Source organism: Temnothorax americanus, unplaced genomic scaffold (assembly GCF_048541705.1).
Source record: "Temnothorax americanus isolate GAGA-0224 unplaced genomic scaffold, ASM4854170v1 Scaffold24, whole genome shotgun sequence".
Taxonomy (NCBI): domain Eukaryota; kingdom Metazoa; phylum Arthropoda; class Insecta; order Hymenoptera; family Formicidae; genus Temnothorax; species Temnothorax americanus.
Window position 1 is genome coordinate 573611 of NW_027509381.1, and position 17166 is coordinate 590776.

The 17166-nt window shown below is 36.0% G+C and overlaps 2 protein-coding genes and 1 non-coding gene across 4 annotated transcripts in view; 2 read left to right on the forward strand and 1 right to left on the reverse strand.

Moving 5' to 3' along the window:
* The window catches only part of LOC143898834 (uncharacterized), a 29114-nt gene extending 12767 nt beyond the window's left edge, over positions 1-16347 (reverse strand). The window contains exon 1 of the mRNA XM_077408592.1: positions 16233-16347. The gene's annotated coding sequence lies outside the window, so the exon portion shown is untranslated. The remainder of the gene's footprint in view (positions 1-16232) is intronic.
* Positions 2070-2142, forward strand: Trnak-cuu (transfer RNA lysine (anticodon CUU)). The gene has a single exon. It is a non-coding gene; the product is annotated as a tRNA-Lys (tRNA).
* Axed (BTB/POZ domain-containing protein axundead) overlaps positions 7065-17166 on the forward strand; it is a 30528-nt gene continuing 20426 nt past the window's right edge. Inside the window, exon 1 of one of the 2 annotated variants that reach the window (XM_077408597.1) lies at positions 7065-7940. Coding sequence is in view for 1 of the 2 variants with exons in the window: in XM_077408596.1 (XP_077264722.1) it covers positions 16784-16919 (136 nt within the window). In the remaining variant the exon portion in view is untranslated. Of the gene's footprint in view, positions 7941-16552; positions 16920-17166 lie in introns of those variants that run through there. The other variant, XM_077408596.1, reaches the window with a different exon arrangement.

Sequence of the window (17166 nt, forward strand, 5' to 3'; positions counted from 1 at the left end):
TGACCTATTAAGTTTGTTTTTGTGTTGTTCGAAATTCCTAAAAGTTTTTGCACTTAGGGTGCGTTCGGGGAGCGCGCTATTAGCGCTATTGCATCATTCTATCTTTATCGCTCATCAAGTGTAGAACAAGGATAGAATAAGCAAATAGCGCTAATAGCGCGCTCCTCGAACGCAGCCTTATGGCTTCTGCCCACAGGACGCGGAAACGGTTGCCGCGCGGCAAGAAGCGACGCGGTAGCCAATCGACGTGTCGTTTTACCGTAAGAACTAAAAGTTTATTGGCTACCGCGTCGCTTCTTGCCGCGTGGCAAGCGTTTCCGCGTCCTGTAGACAGAAGTCATGTTACATATATGAGCGAGGTCGATTCTGTATTTTGAGACAAGGTGCAAATTACAAAAGTGAGGAAATTTACTAGAGAATCTACAATTTTATTTGTTGAAATCTAGTAAATCTGTTCACTTTTGTAATTTTCACCTTATCTCAAAATACAGAATCGACCGGATATTTTCCGCGTAACGCGTATCGCGTAACCAATCAGAGACATTCCGCGTTTTCTGTTACGCGGAATTGAATATCTCTTGATACGCGTTACGCAGAAAATATCAGTCTATGTGACCGCAGCCTAAGGCTATTCCAAAAAGTCAAAATTTTTTGCTTACATTAAAATGATCTAAAAAATTGGTTGCACCATGAAAAGTATTCTTTGTAGTTCTCATCAGATGATGTGTGATTTTTTTGGGGAATTTTTAATTCTATTTTAAATGACGAAAAACAATCACCGGCGTAATATATAAAAAAAAACGATGAAATCGAGGGTTTTCGGGATCCGAGTCTCGGAGTTTGACAGCGCGTACAAGCTATATAAACAACTGACTTGACGATAAATATGTTGTTCAAATCATTATTGTAGATAATTTTATGCTCTACAAAAAAAGGTATGTATAGTAGTTATTCTATCTTACTTAGTTTTCGAGATATTTGAGAAAAAATAAAAAGAATCGTATTTTTTGTTGATAACATTGTTAATAACTTTTTATTCCCCGTTAATTTTGCGAAAATAAATCCCACTTATAGCACTTCAAATCAAAGCGATTCGTGGTAATTGCAACCTGGGAAGATTAATTGAAATAAAGGTTCGATGTCTAATATGACTGCTCTATTATGCACAATAAATACAAGTTAAGCACGAATATAAGTCAATTTCGAAATCACATTATGCAAGCTTTGCGTGACAAAATTTTATTATGTAAATTATGCATTTTACGTCATAATAACATAAAAAATATTTGTAAAATTAATAAGAATTTGCGACGTGTTTTATTTTTCAGGAACCGTGCGTCAGATGTCGAGTGTAAAAAATGAACTGAAGAAATTAAGAAATATTTTTTTTCCTTAAAGCGTTGAATGCGTTTTTTGAATATTATTAGAAATATATTTCAATTATTTTGATGTTAATAATGCATATGGTGAAAAATTTTAGATGAAATTGACGCTTACAAAATTCTAAATATCATTAACCCTTAAATGCCCTGTGGGGTCCAGCGGACCACATCAGACCCTTTAGAATGAAATGTTTTCAAATGTTCTCGCCAAAAATGGAGCTCATGCTCCCATTGATGATAGTTGAGTGATTGACCTACCCGTTTGTACACTTAGCAGTACTCAGTTTACTTAATTTTTTATACTATGTTGAAATTGAAATTTTAACAATATAAGCATTTTATTCTCTTTTCTAAGCCTTGAACAACATTGAAAAAAATTTTCGTAACTAAAGATAAAAAAATCAATGAGTAAGGAGACATTTTTCATGCTGGGGTCTTTTAGACCCCTCATGTCATTTACGAGATTCTTGAGAGGTGTGGCATTTAAGGGTTAATATGTTTACCTATTATACAGATTTTTTTAATGCTATTATTTTTAATAATATATTAATATTTTATGGCAATTATTAAAATATATTACTATAGGTATATGTATGTCTCTCTTGTACTAATATTTATAATTAAAATGTCTTAATAGATTCTTCCCATATTGCGTTCAAAAGCCATTTAATAAAGAGTTGTCGTCAAGCCCGGCTAGCTCAGTCGGTAGAGCATGAGACTCTTAATCTCAGGGTCGTGGGTTCGAGCCCCACGTTGGGCGTTTTTTTTTTATCAATTATTTTTTATATTTTATATAAAAAAATAATGTGCCTAAAGAATTTTTTAAAACTTAAATATAATTAAATATAAATATAAACTTATTTAAATTAAATACTTATAAAATATCAAAATAGATATTTATGATATAACAAGAAATCTTCAATTTGTTTATTAATTAAAAATTAATAAATTTTTATTTATTAACAAATCTTTAGTTATTAAAAAATAGAGAAAGCAGTTAAAATAATATAAACAGAGGAAAAGAAGAAAAAGTTGACAAATATATAAGATTTGTCAATTTTTCTCGATATTTGTAATAACACTAAATTTTTTCCAATTATCTGTTATTATTGATCATCAGTTTAAATATTACAGTATTTATAAATATAATATTTATTTATATTTAGAATATTTATTTATAAATAAATTCAATTTTTTAATATACATTTTTCAAAAATATGCCAATTTTGTCTCTTCTGGCTTCTAGAAAGTTATATTTTCTATCAAATGTCTTTACTGACAACGAGCCGGGCCGGCTGGTTGTTATCAGTATGAGAAAATTGATAATCCGTCATTGTACCCGCTTCATCGTCTTATCTCTCTTTCTTCTATCTTTCTCATCAGGATATACATTTCTGATAGCTGTATTCACACTAGTCACCTATCATTTACGCCGGTCGCCCATCTGCGAATTAGACGCGCGGCGTAAGGTGCATGTATAAGACGAAAGGTCGTCCCTGATCGGGCAAAGAATTTATTTCTTTCCCAGCTGATTTATATCAGGGTTTTTGTCGAAGCTAAAGAACACATTACGAAGGACTCATACGCTGATGAGAAAAAGAAAGGTGTTTCTAGGTTGACTATTTGGCCGGTTTTACGTGGTGCGACTGCGTGCAATCTTTAATCAGTGTCGCGTTGACTTCCAATGGTCGAGGATACATAATCATGTTTTCGTTGGATAATTGATTAGAAAAGGTTTATTTGATAGCTGAAAATCTTAATATATTTTAACATGTACATGCGACGTTTGATAACAGTGATCGATATTTGCCGCGAAAGAACTTCGTCTATCAGTAGACATATTGGGGTGAGTTTGATATCAAATATCTCTTCGACGTTATCGTTACTTGACACCCATTACTTTTTCATGGTTTTATTTTTAAGAGAGTTTTTTCACACACATTCACAACAATTCAATAAATTAAAATATAAACGAGAAAATATTTTGATGTCATTAATCATAATTAAGGAATCATTATTGACAAAACCAGTTATTACATACTCCGTTTCTATTTAGACATTATCGCAATGTATCAGATTTATACGATTTCCGACATTGTATTTAATCCGCGACCTAATAAAGTAATCGAATTTCGTCAATTCGAGATTCGGTTTTGCGAAGATTCGTAAGGACAAAATTATCTCGTGGATTTGATACACTCAATTAATACTCAGACTAATTGAACGTCTGCTGTATTCAATCAAGATGTCTCCAGACGAGATTCGTTTCAATTACGCGCGAAAGTTTCTTGCGTGTCATTAAGTCCGATCTCGGATCATTTCGCGTGCCCTGCGAGCGGACAGTAACCTTATATAATGACATTATATAGGGTATTACGTGCTTGCATCTGATATTTGTGTATCATTCATTTATAAAGTAAATTCATGATTAATACTAATAACACACTAAATAAGATAATTTTTAAATATAAAATATCTAAATACACACATGACATATTTTAATTACTATCAAGTTAATCGAGTAATTCCAAAAGTCGCAGCGGCAACATTTTAATTTTAATTCTTTTTAAGTCGAATCCTAAAACCGACTTTTTTGAAAAGAAAAAATATCGAGGGAAATCTATTCCGTTTTCTATCAAATGTCTTTGCTGACAACGAGCCGGGCTGGCTGGTTGTTATCAGTATGAGAAAATTGATAATCCGTCTAAATTTTTTTTATTATATACATAAATTTGTATATAAATTTTAAGTTAAAAGTATGAGATTAGATGAAAAGTACATTTTGCTTACTTGATAAATATATAATTAATAATAATAAAATGCATAAAAAAATATAAGTTAAATTAATTATTATATTATGAGGACGGACGCAGCGAGTAAATGTCATTGTCGCAAGTAAATGTTAATGACACATGTTCTATCGACTTCTTCGAACAATGCATTGCGCTACATCTCGTAAGAAAAAAAATCGTTTTATTTCTTTTGTGATAAATCAGTAGATAATCGTGTTAAATTGGAATATCCTGTGGCAGCGTTTATCATTGCAATGTAAATTTTGTCAGTGTACTTTAATCTCTCTCTCTCTCTTTCTCTCTCTCTCTCTCTCTCTCTCTCTCTCTCTCTCTCTCTCTCTCTCTCTCTCTCTCTCTCTCTAAATCGAACGTTTACACTTTGATAACTCGCCGGTCGAAGCGGTGTGCGTCTCGTTCTCGCTGCTCTGGTTATATACTGTAACGATTCACTAACGGAATTCGGTATGGAACACGATCCACAGGCCAGGTCGCGCAAGTGAAATCACGGGTCGGTCACGTACATACAAGCAACTTTGTTGTTGTAACGCGAAACGATGTATGCACGTACGAGAATTGAGCGGTATGGAGCCGCGGACACAGACGTCCGGCGAGACGAGATCTCGCCGTGTCTGACTAAGCCGGGCGTTTACTACTTACCGATTGCTTTCACGAACATTATTAATCTTGCTACTTCCGCGGACACCGGATACGCATTCGTTCAGCGAGTAGTCAATTGATACATCGGTAATATTTTAGCGGGCGTATCGACAATACGCGCGTTTGATTAATTTTAAAAGTTTTACGTTCATATTTTCTCTTTAAAACACCCGAGGTCGAATGAACTCCCCAAATTGCGGATTCCTGTTGTTCCACTGATTGAAAATTTAAAAAGTCAAGGAGTCTTCTCACGATGACCTACTTTCGGACTCCATATCTACAGCTATCGACCCTAGACAACGTGGACCACGTCTAAAACCGCGACGGGACAGCGCGACTCGACCCAATTTCGTAGGGTTGTATACGCTTGCGTGTGTTGCCGAATCGATATTATCCCTGACGACGGGCAACTACGACCGTACGTTTTTGACACGTGAAACGAAAATGAGGGGTGAGAAGGAAAGAGCTTTACCTTTACCTTTCCCTTTCCCTTTCCAGCAGAACTATTGCTTATTTTCCACAATTTGTGAGAAATATGAAAAATATATGCATGCGTTTATACAAACACAATCTGAAAAAAAGTAATAAAAATTTAAAAAAAGCAGTAAAATTAAAATTTGTTATTTTGAAATATATATATAAATAAGAATGCGTTGAATTTCAAAACTTGAACAATATTTTTTACACAACAAAATGTTAAAAATTATATGAATCTCGCAATAACACGATGATTGTTTTTTCTCCATTTATAATTTTTATTGACTTATTTTGCTTAGATTTTTATGTAACACGTGCATGGAAAGTAGCCCATTGCGCACGCTACGCGTGCGTGATAGACCACATTCCACGCACTTGCAACATAAAATAGGGTGTGCAAGTCGTGCGTAAAGATGAAAATTCCCGGGTGTGGTGACCGCACTCGCCTTTTACAGCACTTGTTGCACAAATAACTATTATTGGACAATGTTATTACGTTTGTAGATTATATCTATTTTGAAGAGTAATAAATTCTGGTATCGTTTGTGATATTAAATTCAGTTATCAATATCTTCTAATGTCATTAAAATGCGTACACGCGTAAAACATGCCATGAGTGGCATGAATCACGACAACTTGTTAGGAAGATAATGCCTCTCTGTATCAACTTCTTCCCGGAAGCGTTGTGTCCTCTGACCTCCTCTTACTGCTTCTCGTATATTGGATCTCATTCTTTCTTATCGTATCACCAGTGGAGCGGATATGCGACCGAGCGCCATACAAGTTCATTTCGAGAAGAAGGAACGATTACGTAATGACGTAGCCAGCTAGGGATATCGAAGCGAGTCGCTGTAGCGAATAAATCACGTTAATTATTATTTTCCGAAATGCTTAAGGAGGCTGGCTTTAGTCTCGCCTCGACTTCTAACGCGGAGTATCTTGTTTAGTGAACACTTACTACGTTTACGCGAGCGTTACTTCTGTAGTAACTTACGATAATTTGTTCGCGTAAACGGGATTTTCCTTCGCGTAAACGGGATTTTGTAGTAACTTACGATAATTTACTCCGCGTAAACGGGTAAATTATCGTAATTTACTACAGAAGTAACGCTCGCGTAAACGTAGTAACTGTTACTTTTTACTTTTACCGAGCAATCTGTTCGATACGCTGCTACCTACACCTACACGCGATCCACAAGGTGAGCGATAGCGAATTATCAGATTCCTTCGCGGTATTGCAAATCAATTGTTCACCCAAAAATGGCGCGCGAATTTGCGTTGAATTGATTTACTGCGGCTGGCCTTCAACCCTCGCGTCGTAATTATGGTTCGTGTCAACGCACTTTGAAGAGTTAGGAAACGAGGCGCGATAAGACTAAAGAGATATATAAAACAATTGCATATATAATAATAATTATTATTACATTCAAGTATCATATATATTTTCAATTTTCATATATAATTTTATGTATAACAATTAATTGTACATGGTATATAAATATACTTTTTTCGCGTATTAACGATTTTCATGTTCGTGGCATTCTTGTAGCCCCCGCAAAGTACGAAACTTTTACCATAAATTGTATCGAGAAGCATATCGCGTGCTAAACGTCGAAGGAAGAGGTATAACCGCGCGGGCGCGACATTTATATATCAATTTGAAAAACTGCCGCATGCCGGCGTAACCGCATGCTTTACGAGGGGCATTAGGTAGGTCAGTCAGAGAGTAGTAGTTCACTCCCGAAAGCCGATCTTTAGCTATTTTCGTGAGTCCCCCGTGTTTATCTAGGTCACGGGCACTCTTGGCGGAGAGAAAGAACCCGTTCTTCCCTCCGAGAGCTAATGCGCGGGGGATGAGACGGACGCGTTTCGGCTCGAGACTCGGATTACGCTGGACAGAACGAGAAATCGATTTATCGATGGACGATCGCGGGAGGATTTTTTTCTCGATCCGCAGAGAAGGGAGCGCGGAAGAGAGGAGGAATGTCTAATATTCTTTTTTTTTTTTTTTTTTTTTTTTCACCGCGATGGCAAAAGTGCCGGGACATACGCGCCAGGCGTCTGCGCGTCGCGCGTGCCGCGCTATGTATAGACCGGTGATACGCCTGAGGCATCGGTTCCTTCGTGCGAATTATATGTATGCTCATTGCAGGGCCGGTCATCGGCCAAAGCGCACGTTGCTTCTATCACGGCGCGTGCTAAAAACGGTTCTTCGTCGATGGGGACGAGTCACGCGAGTGCGCGAGTTCTGAAGAAATTAAATATCATTCCGGAAGGGAATTCACGCTTCTCTCTCTGTCCCCTCGGTGGTGTTTATATACTTTGCGATGCACACTCGTCGGGATTACGGCGACTCGAGGCCGATTAGGATTGATAACGCGTTGCGGTTGTGATAAGTTGCGTAAAGAATCTTATTTGAAACTTATTAACTTTGAAATAAATATACGATTCGAGGATCGTATTTTTCTTTAAATCGAGGGTGCGTGAAAATCGAATACGTTAATATAAACGTCTAATGGAGAAGTGCAGTTTATCAGCTGTTGATTGGTTGTCAAACGTTAAATTTAAACGTGTCTTTTGATGAATCGACGCGAGTACAGGGAAGCATTACAACTGGCAACGGTTTAACGAGGTAATTAATCAAATTTATTTGCGCATTATAGGAAACGATTGAGAAATCCTCCTCGACGTTGCTCAGTTCTATCTCACAAAAGTCTAGCGTGTCTAGAGTGTTTGCCAAAATATAGTATAATAAAGTAAAATTTAAATATCAAATATTAAAAAGTTGCAGTAAGGAATGAATAGTTTTAAAATCTCTTCTTTGAGCAAATAACGACTCCGGATTCTGTCCGTCGTTAAAATTAAATACGGCAGAAGTTCGCGATGGTTTTGCAAAGCTGCCGAGAACTACGATCTTTATATTAATACGACTGTTTCACGTTGTTCGCAAGCTAAAGTTAGAATTTTTATCTATTCGAGTATTTATTTTTGAGCTAAACAGTAAATACTATGCTTGGAGGTCGAGAAATGCATAAATATTCGTCTGAATATATTACATACATAGAGCGCTATCGCGTTTCTAAGGCGATTTCCGTGAGTTTCCTCGGTCGGAACTATTCCTGCGGTCACGATTTCGACTCGTTATAATTTTCTTAATGGCTATTAGAGCAGCTTAGGCGCTATCAGAGCAACCGTTTGTCGGGCCCGAAATGGCACACGCGCTCGTGTTTGTGCTCGCGGAAATATTGTAAATTTCGGCGTAACATGAAACGGCAGCGCTAAAAGCCCAGCGACAAATAAACGTTTGGTTTCGCGCGATTATCTTCACGGACTGAAGACCGAGAAAACACAGATCGTTTAATTGCAGATAATTATCTTTAAAGCTTTCGTTAATTGACTGCCGTATTTTCATTGTGTCTCGACATGTCGTGGCCGTAAACCGAATTAGAAGAAAAATTATCAAGGAAACTAAATTAAAAGAGCGAAAGATTGGAGAGAAGGAAGAAAATAACGATTTTTGATAAAATAAAATTTGAATCTCTGTATGTACGAAAATGTCAGAGTAATTGTGTTCTCTGCGATCATTTGTTTATATTATTTTTATACATGTAACGTGTGTACAATAATTACAAATTCATATTTAAGAATAGTGTCGGATTAAGATATATCTTTTAAAATAAATCATTGATTATTAATCGTGCGTATAGATGTATACAAACATCGTTTTAAATCCTTTCTTTTTTCGACTCGCGACATTCCTTTCTTTCCTCGAGTTTACGATCCTTATCGATCCGATACGTTGATAATTCCAGAAAATCGTATCGCATGAAAGTTACGCGATATTCTCGACGCCGGATAATCGTGACGCATCGATTATTTCGCATTCTCGACAAGTGAAATGTGGACGATACTTTCCGAATTCTGGATAATTGCCTGAAGTTTGGTAGACTTGAATTTTAATTTAAAAAAAATCTTTACGAAATATAGTTTTCTTTTATGGACGGCTTTATCTAATACGTTCTAAATATTCTCAAATATTTGCGTTTCTTTAATCATTAAGAGCGGGATTCATGTAGAATTAAAAATTTAAGTTAAATGCGAGAATCCAATAAGTTCCATAAATGGACTGTTAGCTATATTTTGAGTCGCAAAACTCTCGAATTATCAACTTGCGTCATTCGAACTTGCGTCGAATATTTTAATTTGTTTAACTTGACATTACTTCGGAATTTGATCGCGAAGCGATGGTACGAAATCTCGCCGTTATGACGCAATAATGGTGGTTCCGGTCGCGAAGGCACACGACGGAACTCGGTGAAGCCTGCGCGGTGCTTGCGAAAGTAATAAAATCGTTACGTGTAGCTTGCCGATATCGTGGGGTAGATCTGCCCGACGACGGGTCATATAAACCCTCTTTCCCTCCTCCGAGTGAGGGCGAGCTACTGGCAGAGAATGTAGATTCCTGGCCCCAAACTGTACACGAGACAGGGAGTATTGATCAAGCCGACGCGACGCGGCCGCGGAGGAACGGCCATCTTTAGCGGAGAGAGGAAATTATTCGCGAAATTGACGCGCACTTTTCACCCTCGACACGACAAACTGCACGTAACAATTCCACACGCGCGATTCTACGTTGTAATGAGAATAATTTGAAACAAAAAACAACGTGTGACTTACCTACCAAAATCATTAAAAATAATATTAATAATAATGATTTAAAAATAATAATAATTATTAATAAAATAATTATTATTATTTAAAATAACTTAAAAAAGAGTGTTTTTCTTTTATTTAAACTAATTTTATAAATTTTACCAATTTTTTTGTAAACATACAACGTTGTTTGTTGGTCGGTTTCTATAAGAATAATAATACATTAATAGTGTATAGTTTTAATAATCATATTAATAATGTGTTAACTTTTCTCTCTTCTTTTTCTTGTTTATTATGCGAGCAAACAATAAAATGTAATTTTCCAAATCGTCGCTTAACATTTTGGATTTTTATATCATTTGCAAATCTAGATCACAGTTCAATTATTTCAATTTATCTAACTTCATCGAACGTAAGAATGTAAGATATTTTTTTATTTTTTATTTCTATTTTTCTTAACAGTTTTGCATTTTCATTAATAAATTAATTTATTTAATTTTGATTTCTTTATCTCCAACTCTATTTAAACTCGACTTTAAAGAAGTATTTGGTTTGAAAGGTCGAACAAGTTTTTTTTAGAAATTTTTTGAAGAAAAACGAAAAAAGTGAATAACATTAAACTTTGCATGTTTTTTAAGCTTTATTTTAAGAATTTATTTTTATTTTCTAATAATAAATAAAAAATGTTTTTTTATACACACATTTTTTATACACACATACGTGTGTATGCCCTGCTTTAAGCAGATATTTTGTATACAATAAACGAGCTTGTAAAGCGCGCGCCACGAACCTATATGTAATAACTCGTCTCGCGTGAGAGTCAAACTTTTTTTGTTTATAACTTTTTAATAAGAAGCGACCCCCGACTAAAACCTTCTGAAGGTCACTCAAGAGGGTGACCTTGACAACTTATGTCAAGTTCAAGGTCATCGGAGGTGGGGCCCTAATTGTAAACATTTACCTTTTTTTATTTGGCAGAAGTGTGGCTATTGTCTGAACTAGAATTAAACTAATATTTTCATTCTAGGCAAAATGACGGCCTTTTTATTGAAAATATTGCAGTTTTTCTTCAAAATTTTGTTAATATTTTATTTAAAAAAAGAACTAATATACATATATTTATTCTAGCTTAGACGATAGCCACATTTCTCCTAAATAAGAAAATTTTTGGTTTTTACATTTCAGATACCTGAACAGCTAGAATTATTTCCACCATCTAATATACATATGGTTTTTTTGCGAGCTCTTAGTAACCGGGATATAACATAAAAAAGAAGAACGTTTTTGTTACTTAGAAAATAAAAATATATTTGTAAAATAAGGCTATATAAAAGAACGTGTTAAGTTTAATGCTTAATTTTTTTTTCGTTACCTTACACAAAAAGTTCTTGAATACCTTTTTTACGACCTTTCAAACCAGAGTAATACTCTCTTAAGGGCTCGAGAAATTAGCTTTAAGGGAACTGGAGGGTCAGATTACCGGAAAATTATGCTTGTGTTTGACAATATTTTGTAATAAACTGAATAAACGTGCAAAAGTGAAATTTTGAGGTATATTTATACATGTAAAGAGTAGAAAAAATTTTTTTTTATTAAAAAATACTTATATAAATATACGATATATATGGCTGACGATGTACATACTCCGCTTTTTTCCGAGGTCGTGATTTTGCAATATCTCGGCTCTCGGTATTTTGATCAAGACGAATTTTTTTTAACTAGAAATCTTGAGGAGGTTTATCATTATCCGATAAACCACTACAAGAAAAATTGAATAAAAATTAACATAATAGCAGCTATTATATTTTTAAAAATTTAAATTTTTTAGTTTCTACAATAAAAAAATATTTCGAAATAAAATATTTTTACGGAGTTGTCCATGGTTCACCTGAGAGCCAGATGAACAAACATTATTGCTTTAAAATTTCAAATTGATACGAAACTTAGTTTCAGAGCAATCACTGTGAAAAGTTAAAAAATGAAATTTGGAGAAAGACGCGTTTAAAGTTTAAGTACGGTTTATACATCAATAATGATACCTACATTAATTATGATACTTACTTTAATTAATGATATATACTTACTAAAACTTTAATGATACTTACTTTATACAAAGAAGTGTTAGTAGTACTTTCAAGAAAGAAAATTTTAAAAAATTGAAAATCTGATTCTCCAGCCGCCTTAATGCGAGTGACTATTTTTCCTAACTATCTTTTCCCGACACTCAAAACTGGCCACACGTTCTACGAGCGTAAAATTCAAGTCAAGCGCGGAAATCGGTATAAGACCGGCATAGTTCTAGAAAACTGACTCGAGTAACTCGACACGCGCTCGTTACCCACGCGTGGTGTTTTCTCAGAGCGTCACGCACGATCTCTCCCGCGGAAGGTGTGAGTCAGATTATGAAAATTTATCGAGCGCGTCGTTTATAAACGCTAGATATGAACGTTTAAACGCTAACGACACGTTTGAGGCAAATCGACTCGGACGGGAGCGAGCCCGCGGCTGACTTGCGGCATCGCGTTTATTTACCGTATATGCATAACGATTGTTAACGCGCTCGACGCGGAGCGCATACAGCTCTCTGTCCTCGTCGCGCTTGTCCACCGCCGTAACTCCCGCACAGATGAATGAATCTCCGACGATCGTGAACGTAAATCTTTCCGAGAAGCGATCCATAATGCATCTCATGAATTCTTGTCTCGCGCATCGATCGCGCATACATGCCACGCGATTGTTGTCGATAATATACGTTTTTTAAAGCATACGCCGACATATTGTCCCGGGGGAGAAATGTACCACTTGTCTCAATTTCTAATTTGCAATCTAATCGAAATATTTTTCGCTGACAAAACAGCCCGCGATACATGGGCTGCTCGTTTATAACGGACATGGGGAGATGTGGTTTCTACAGATAACGATAAATTGAATTAACGCGCGAATTCAATCGACGAATCGATCGGTAAAATATAATTTCTTTCTTTCTTTCTTTCTTTTAATATTTGTTCTTTGACATTGTCGTGAGAATGACGACGATCGCAATCGTGGTCTTACTCAATATTGAGTGGGAACAACGTGGCTATATCACTCCAGTCGTGTCTGACATGCTGATTTAATTCGCGGGTACGTTGCAACGTAATCTTAATAATACAGCAATGTTCGGTAACGTATTCCGCGGACACGTGCGCGCGTGAGTAATAAGTTTATGCACCGGGCTATTGCGTGCTCAAGCGGGACATACGAGCCGCTTCGGCAACCTGATTCATTCACGCACGATAAATAATAAAAAAAATCTCAGTTAATACCTAACCGATTCAGCATAAGAATACTTTCGTCCGATCCGTCATTCGACTGTGCAAACATCGCGTGTGCGCCGCGCGAGGCTTATACGGATGACACTTCTCCGGTATATAAAGATACAATTGTTACAAACTTGCTGGCTGGATCCCGCAGCTTCGCAGCTGAGGATTGCGATATCACAATATTGTGTCGTCGACGATTGTTATTTGAATGAGACGTTTGCGGTTCCAAACTCCTTCAAACACATGATTTTTTTAACGACTTTATATCTATTTATTATCCAATTTGACGTTGATTGTTTTAAATGGAAAAGTTTTGCTAAAGTATATAAAAATTAGGCCAAATTTGAAGATAATTATGTTAAACCATCAAAATATTTAGAACGCTTAAGCAGGATGATAATTATACTGCAAAAAAAAACTTGACGTTCTAGCAATCAACTTATGAGCATCCAATACAATTATTTAGATTCAACATAATTTATTTTCAGATCTCTATATCTGATCTAATTTTTAAATAATTTAACAGAACCATGATCTTTCCGTAAGTTGATGGATTAATAAAATGATATTTGTAACTCTGATAGAATCTGATAAAAGTTTGCAGACGTATATCGATTGTGTAGCGCATTTTAAATAAACTGGTTGTCAACAAAGAACAGGCGCTACAAAAATAAATGTTACGAAATGGAATAACGAATGATAAAATAATGTTAACGCACAGTTTGCAATTTATTTTCTGCTGGAAATTGCGCCGCACGGCGGAACACCGCGTGTCTTTTTACATGTTTGTTTTACAATTATGGCGACGGCGACGGGTGCCGTCGTCTTTCGATGCGCGACGGTAATTATTCGCGACCTCGCAAAATTATCGTCGCAGATAAAGAGTGCCCGCGGTAATTTTCATCGGTTATCGAACGCGTACATTGGCGAGAAACGTCGGGGAAACGTTGCTCTTTCCTATGTAAATTAACCATTTGTGTTGCCGCGCGTGCGGCCTTACTCCACTTTTTATCGTGCGATCGTACTCGACTCTTTAACATATTCGAGCGCTTCCCAGCGGCACGCGTGAGTCACAGACTCGAACGGTGTATTAAAGTGACACGTGACGCGGTCTCTGCAAGCAGTATAAATACCGCAAAAACTTGCGATACGCTTGGATCAGCATTGTTATTTAAACAAAATTAACGATTCAAAGCTTCTCTAAAAACACGTGCACAGATTCGCATTGATTTCAGTCAAAGCTTCAACCATCTGCGGACCAACGTTTACGATTCTGTCGCTGCGGATATTAAATGTTTAAAACTGTAATACTAAATATAATATAACTTCACTTGAGATGAGACTACATTTTCTTCATAATTTTATAAAAAAAATTATCCCTTACAATGTTAAATATTAAAGAATAAAGTTTAATACCATACCTTGTGTTAGATAACATTTTATTATGTTTAACTACCATGTAGAGATTGTGCGAACTATTTGAATTCAAATTTCTATGATTCGAATCCGAACTGTTCGAAAATTTTGAATCTAGATTCGAATACAAATCATATATCTATAAATATTGCCAAATTTATAAAATCATATATTCCGTTAATAAGCAAAAGTACAGTCATGTTATTGTGCGTGCGCATTCAATATTATAAAACCGCTCACTAAGAGGCTAAGTAGCAGTCAAAAAATTCATTTCTTATTTTTGACATACTCTATGAAACTATCAAATTATAAGTATAAGTTTGAATATGCGTAAAAATTAGTGAGCTATGAGTATTGATATTGATAATAAAATTAAACTACATATATTAATTTATTTTAATTCCTATGTATGCAATTGGATAATGTTAATGAATACTACATTAGAGTATTTTAATAATTAATCTATATGAATTTTTGCCTAATTGTTTTGCAGTTACTGCGACATTAAATAAAATATATTTTATTAGTTTTATATTAAATATTTAAATATATTTTTTGCTTTTTAAAAGAATTTATGTTATATAATCAATATAATTTTTTTAACACACAGAAAAGTATATATTTGTTCCGCCAATAAGTGATTAACGAGAAAAACTCTATTTTTAATTGACAACGTTTGGCTATCAGTGTCGTGACAATTCGACCATTGGTTTTGGTCAAATTAATCGTCAAGACTTTTCGACCATGAGTTTTGGTCTTTTCTAAATTGATATAATCTTTGATACTTATATATAAGCATCTCATTTTTATTAAATAAATTAATTTAAAAAGACCAAAACCAATGGTCGAATTGTCACGACACGACACTGATAGCCAAACGTTGTCAATTAAAAATAGAGTTTTTCTCATTATTTTTTACATTAAAATATTCTCCTATTATCTACGTGTTAAAATTCAATAATAATTATATATTGTTATAATTGAAAATTATATTCCAACAATTCGATTCAAAATCATTCGATTCGCTTCGATTCGACATGAAAAAATCCTTGATTCCGCGCACATCTCTACTCTACCATGTGTGTCGAAATTTATTATTTTTATACAAAATATTTTAATCCTTTACTGGTTTAGTTAAATTAACGATATATTGAATAGGAGCGATCCCTATAGGAACGGTTAAAAATGGACAATACTGTGAATTTAACAATGTAATTGCACTTTGGGACACAGAGTTTGCCACATCCGTAATTTACGACAGATAAAATAATGTAAATAAAAATTGAGAAGTCCATGCTGTGTGCTGTACCAAAGATTATTACTGTATTACACCGCTATATAAATCACCGTAGCGGCAATTAAATTGACCAGTGATGCGTGATGCGCACGATTACATCGAATTAGTCACCACGGAAAAATTTGCGTGACAATTTTCCGGTATCGCGGAAGCGTATCCTGCCCGCTTCGGTTTTCTTTCATCTTCAACATCTTTCTGTTTCACTTCTACTTGCCTCTCCTCTCTCACTTTCTCTTTCTGTATCCGTCTCTCTCACCTCTCACTGCTCACCGCATCCGTCGTCACGCTTCCTGTCCGCCTTCGAACGATATATGGGGATAAAATGGATAGAGTCGTTACTCGAGAATCGCCTCGGTGCACGGTGTCGTATTTTTCTAGGTCAAATGCGAGTTTTCTTCTCGCGGGGGAAGGCTGGGGGGGACGGGAGGTTGGAGTAGGAGCAAGTAGGAGCGCGGCGGCAGGATGATGAGTCACGTGGTTTCATTTATTTCGCAGATATACCGGATATATCGGCGGTCGCGTCATTTTGAAGCGACAAAAGCGCGGCGTCTTATCCGCGACCGGTTCACTTGTCGATCGTCGTTCGCCAGCTCGTTGTCTCTCCGGCTCGCGATCTATACTTATATATCTCTTTATCTCGAGATAGAGAGAGGGAGAGCTCGGCTTCGCCGAGACGCGGTTTCTCACGCGCGGACTGGATCGTCGTGTTGTTAAGATCGATCAAGACGGATCGCCCTCGAGAGATCGCACGTTCATTTAAACGTTCATCAGATCTCCAGAGTTTCCAGTTACGTACAGTGCAAGCCGATGGAGAAGTTACGTGCGTTCGTCCTCCGCGAGAAGTGCGCGAAGACGCGGAACGACGGCGGCGATCACGACACGGCCACGCGTTTGTTGATCGATAATGAGGATTACGTGAAAACAAGGAGGAGTCGCGTGTCAGGTAAAAGCAATAAGTTCTCAGATAATCAAATCGAAAACGAAAATTTTTCGATGTATCTGCGATGGTAGAATACTAATGGTAGAATATTACGAAATGTAATAGAATGCGGCAAAAACCCAGAGATCTGCATAATCGTTTAAATGAAATGTTTCCACTGAGCTTGGTTTCTGCTGTCAATCTGTTGTCAGATTATGTCAGCAGATTCTGCCAATAGGATATAAACTTAATACGCGGATACAGATAATCC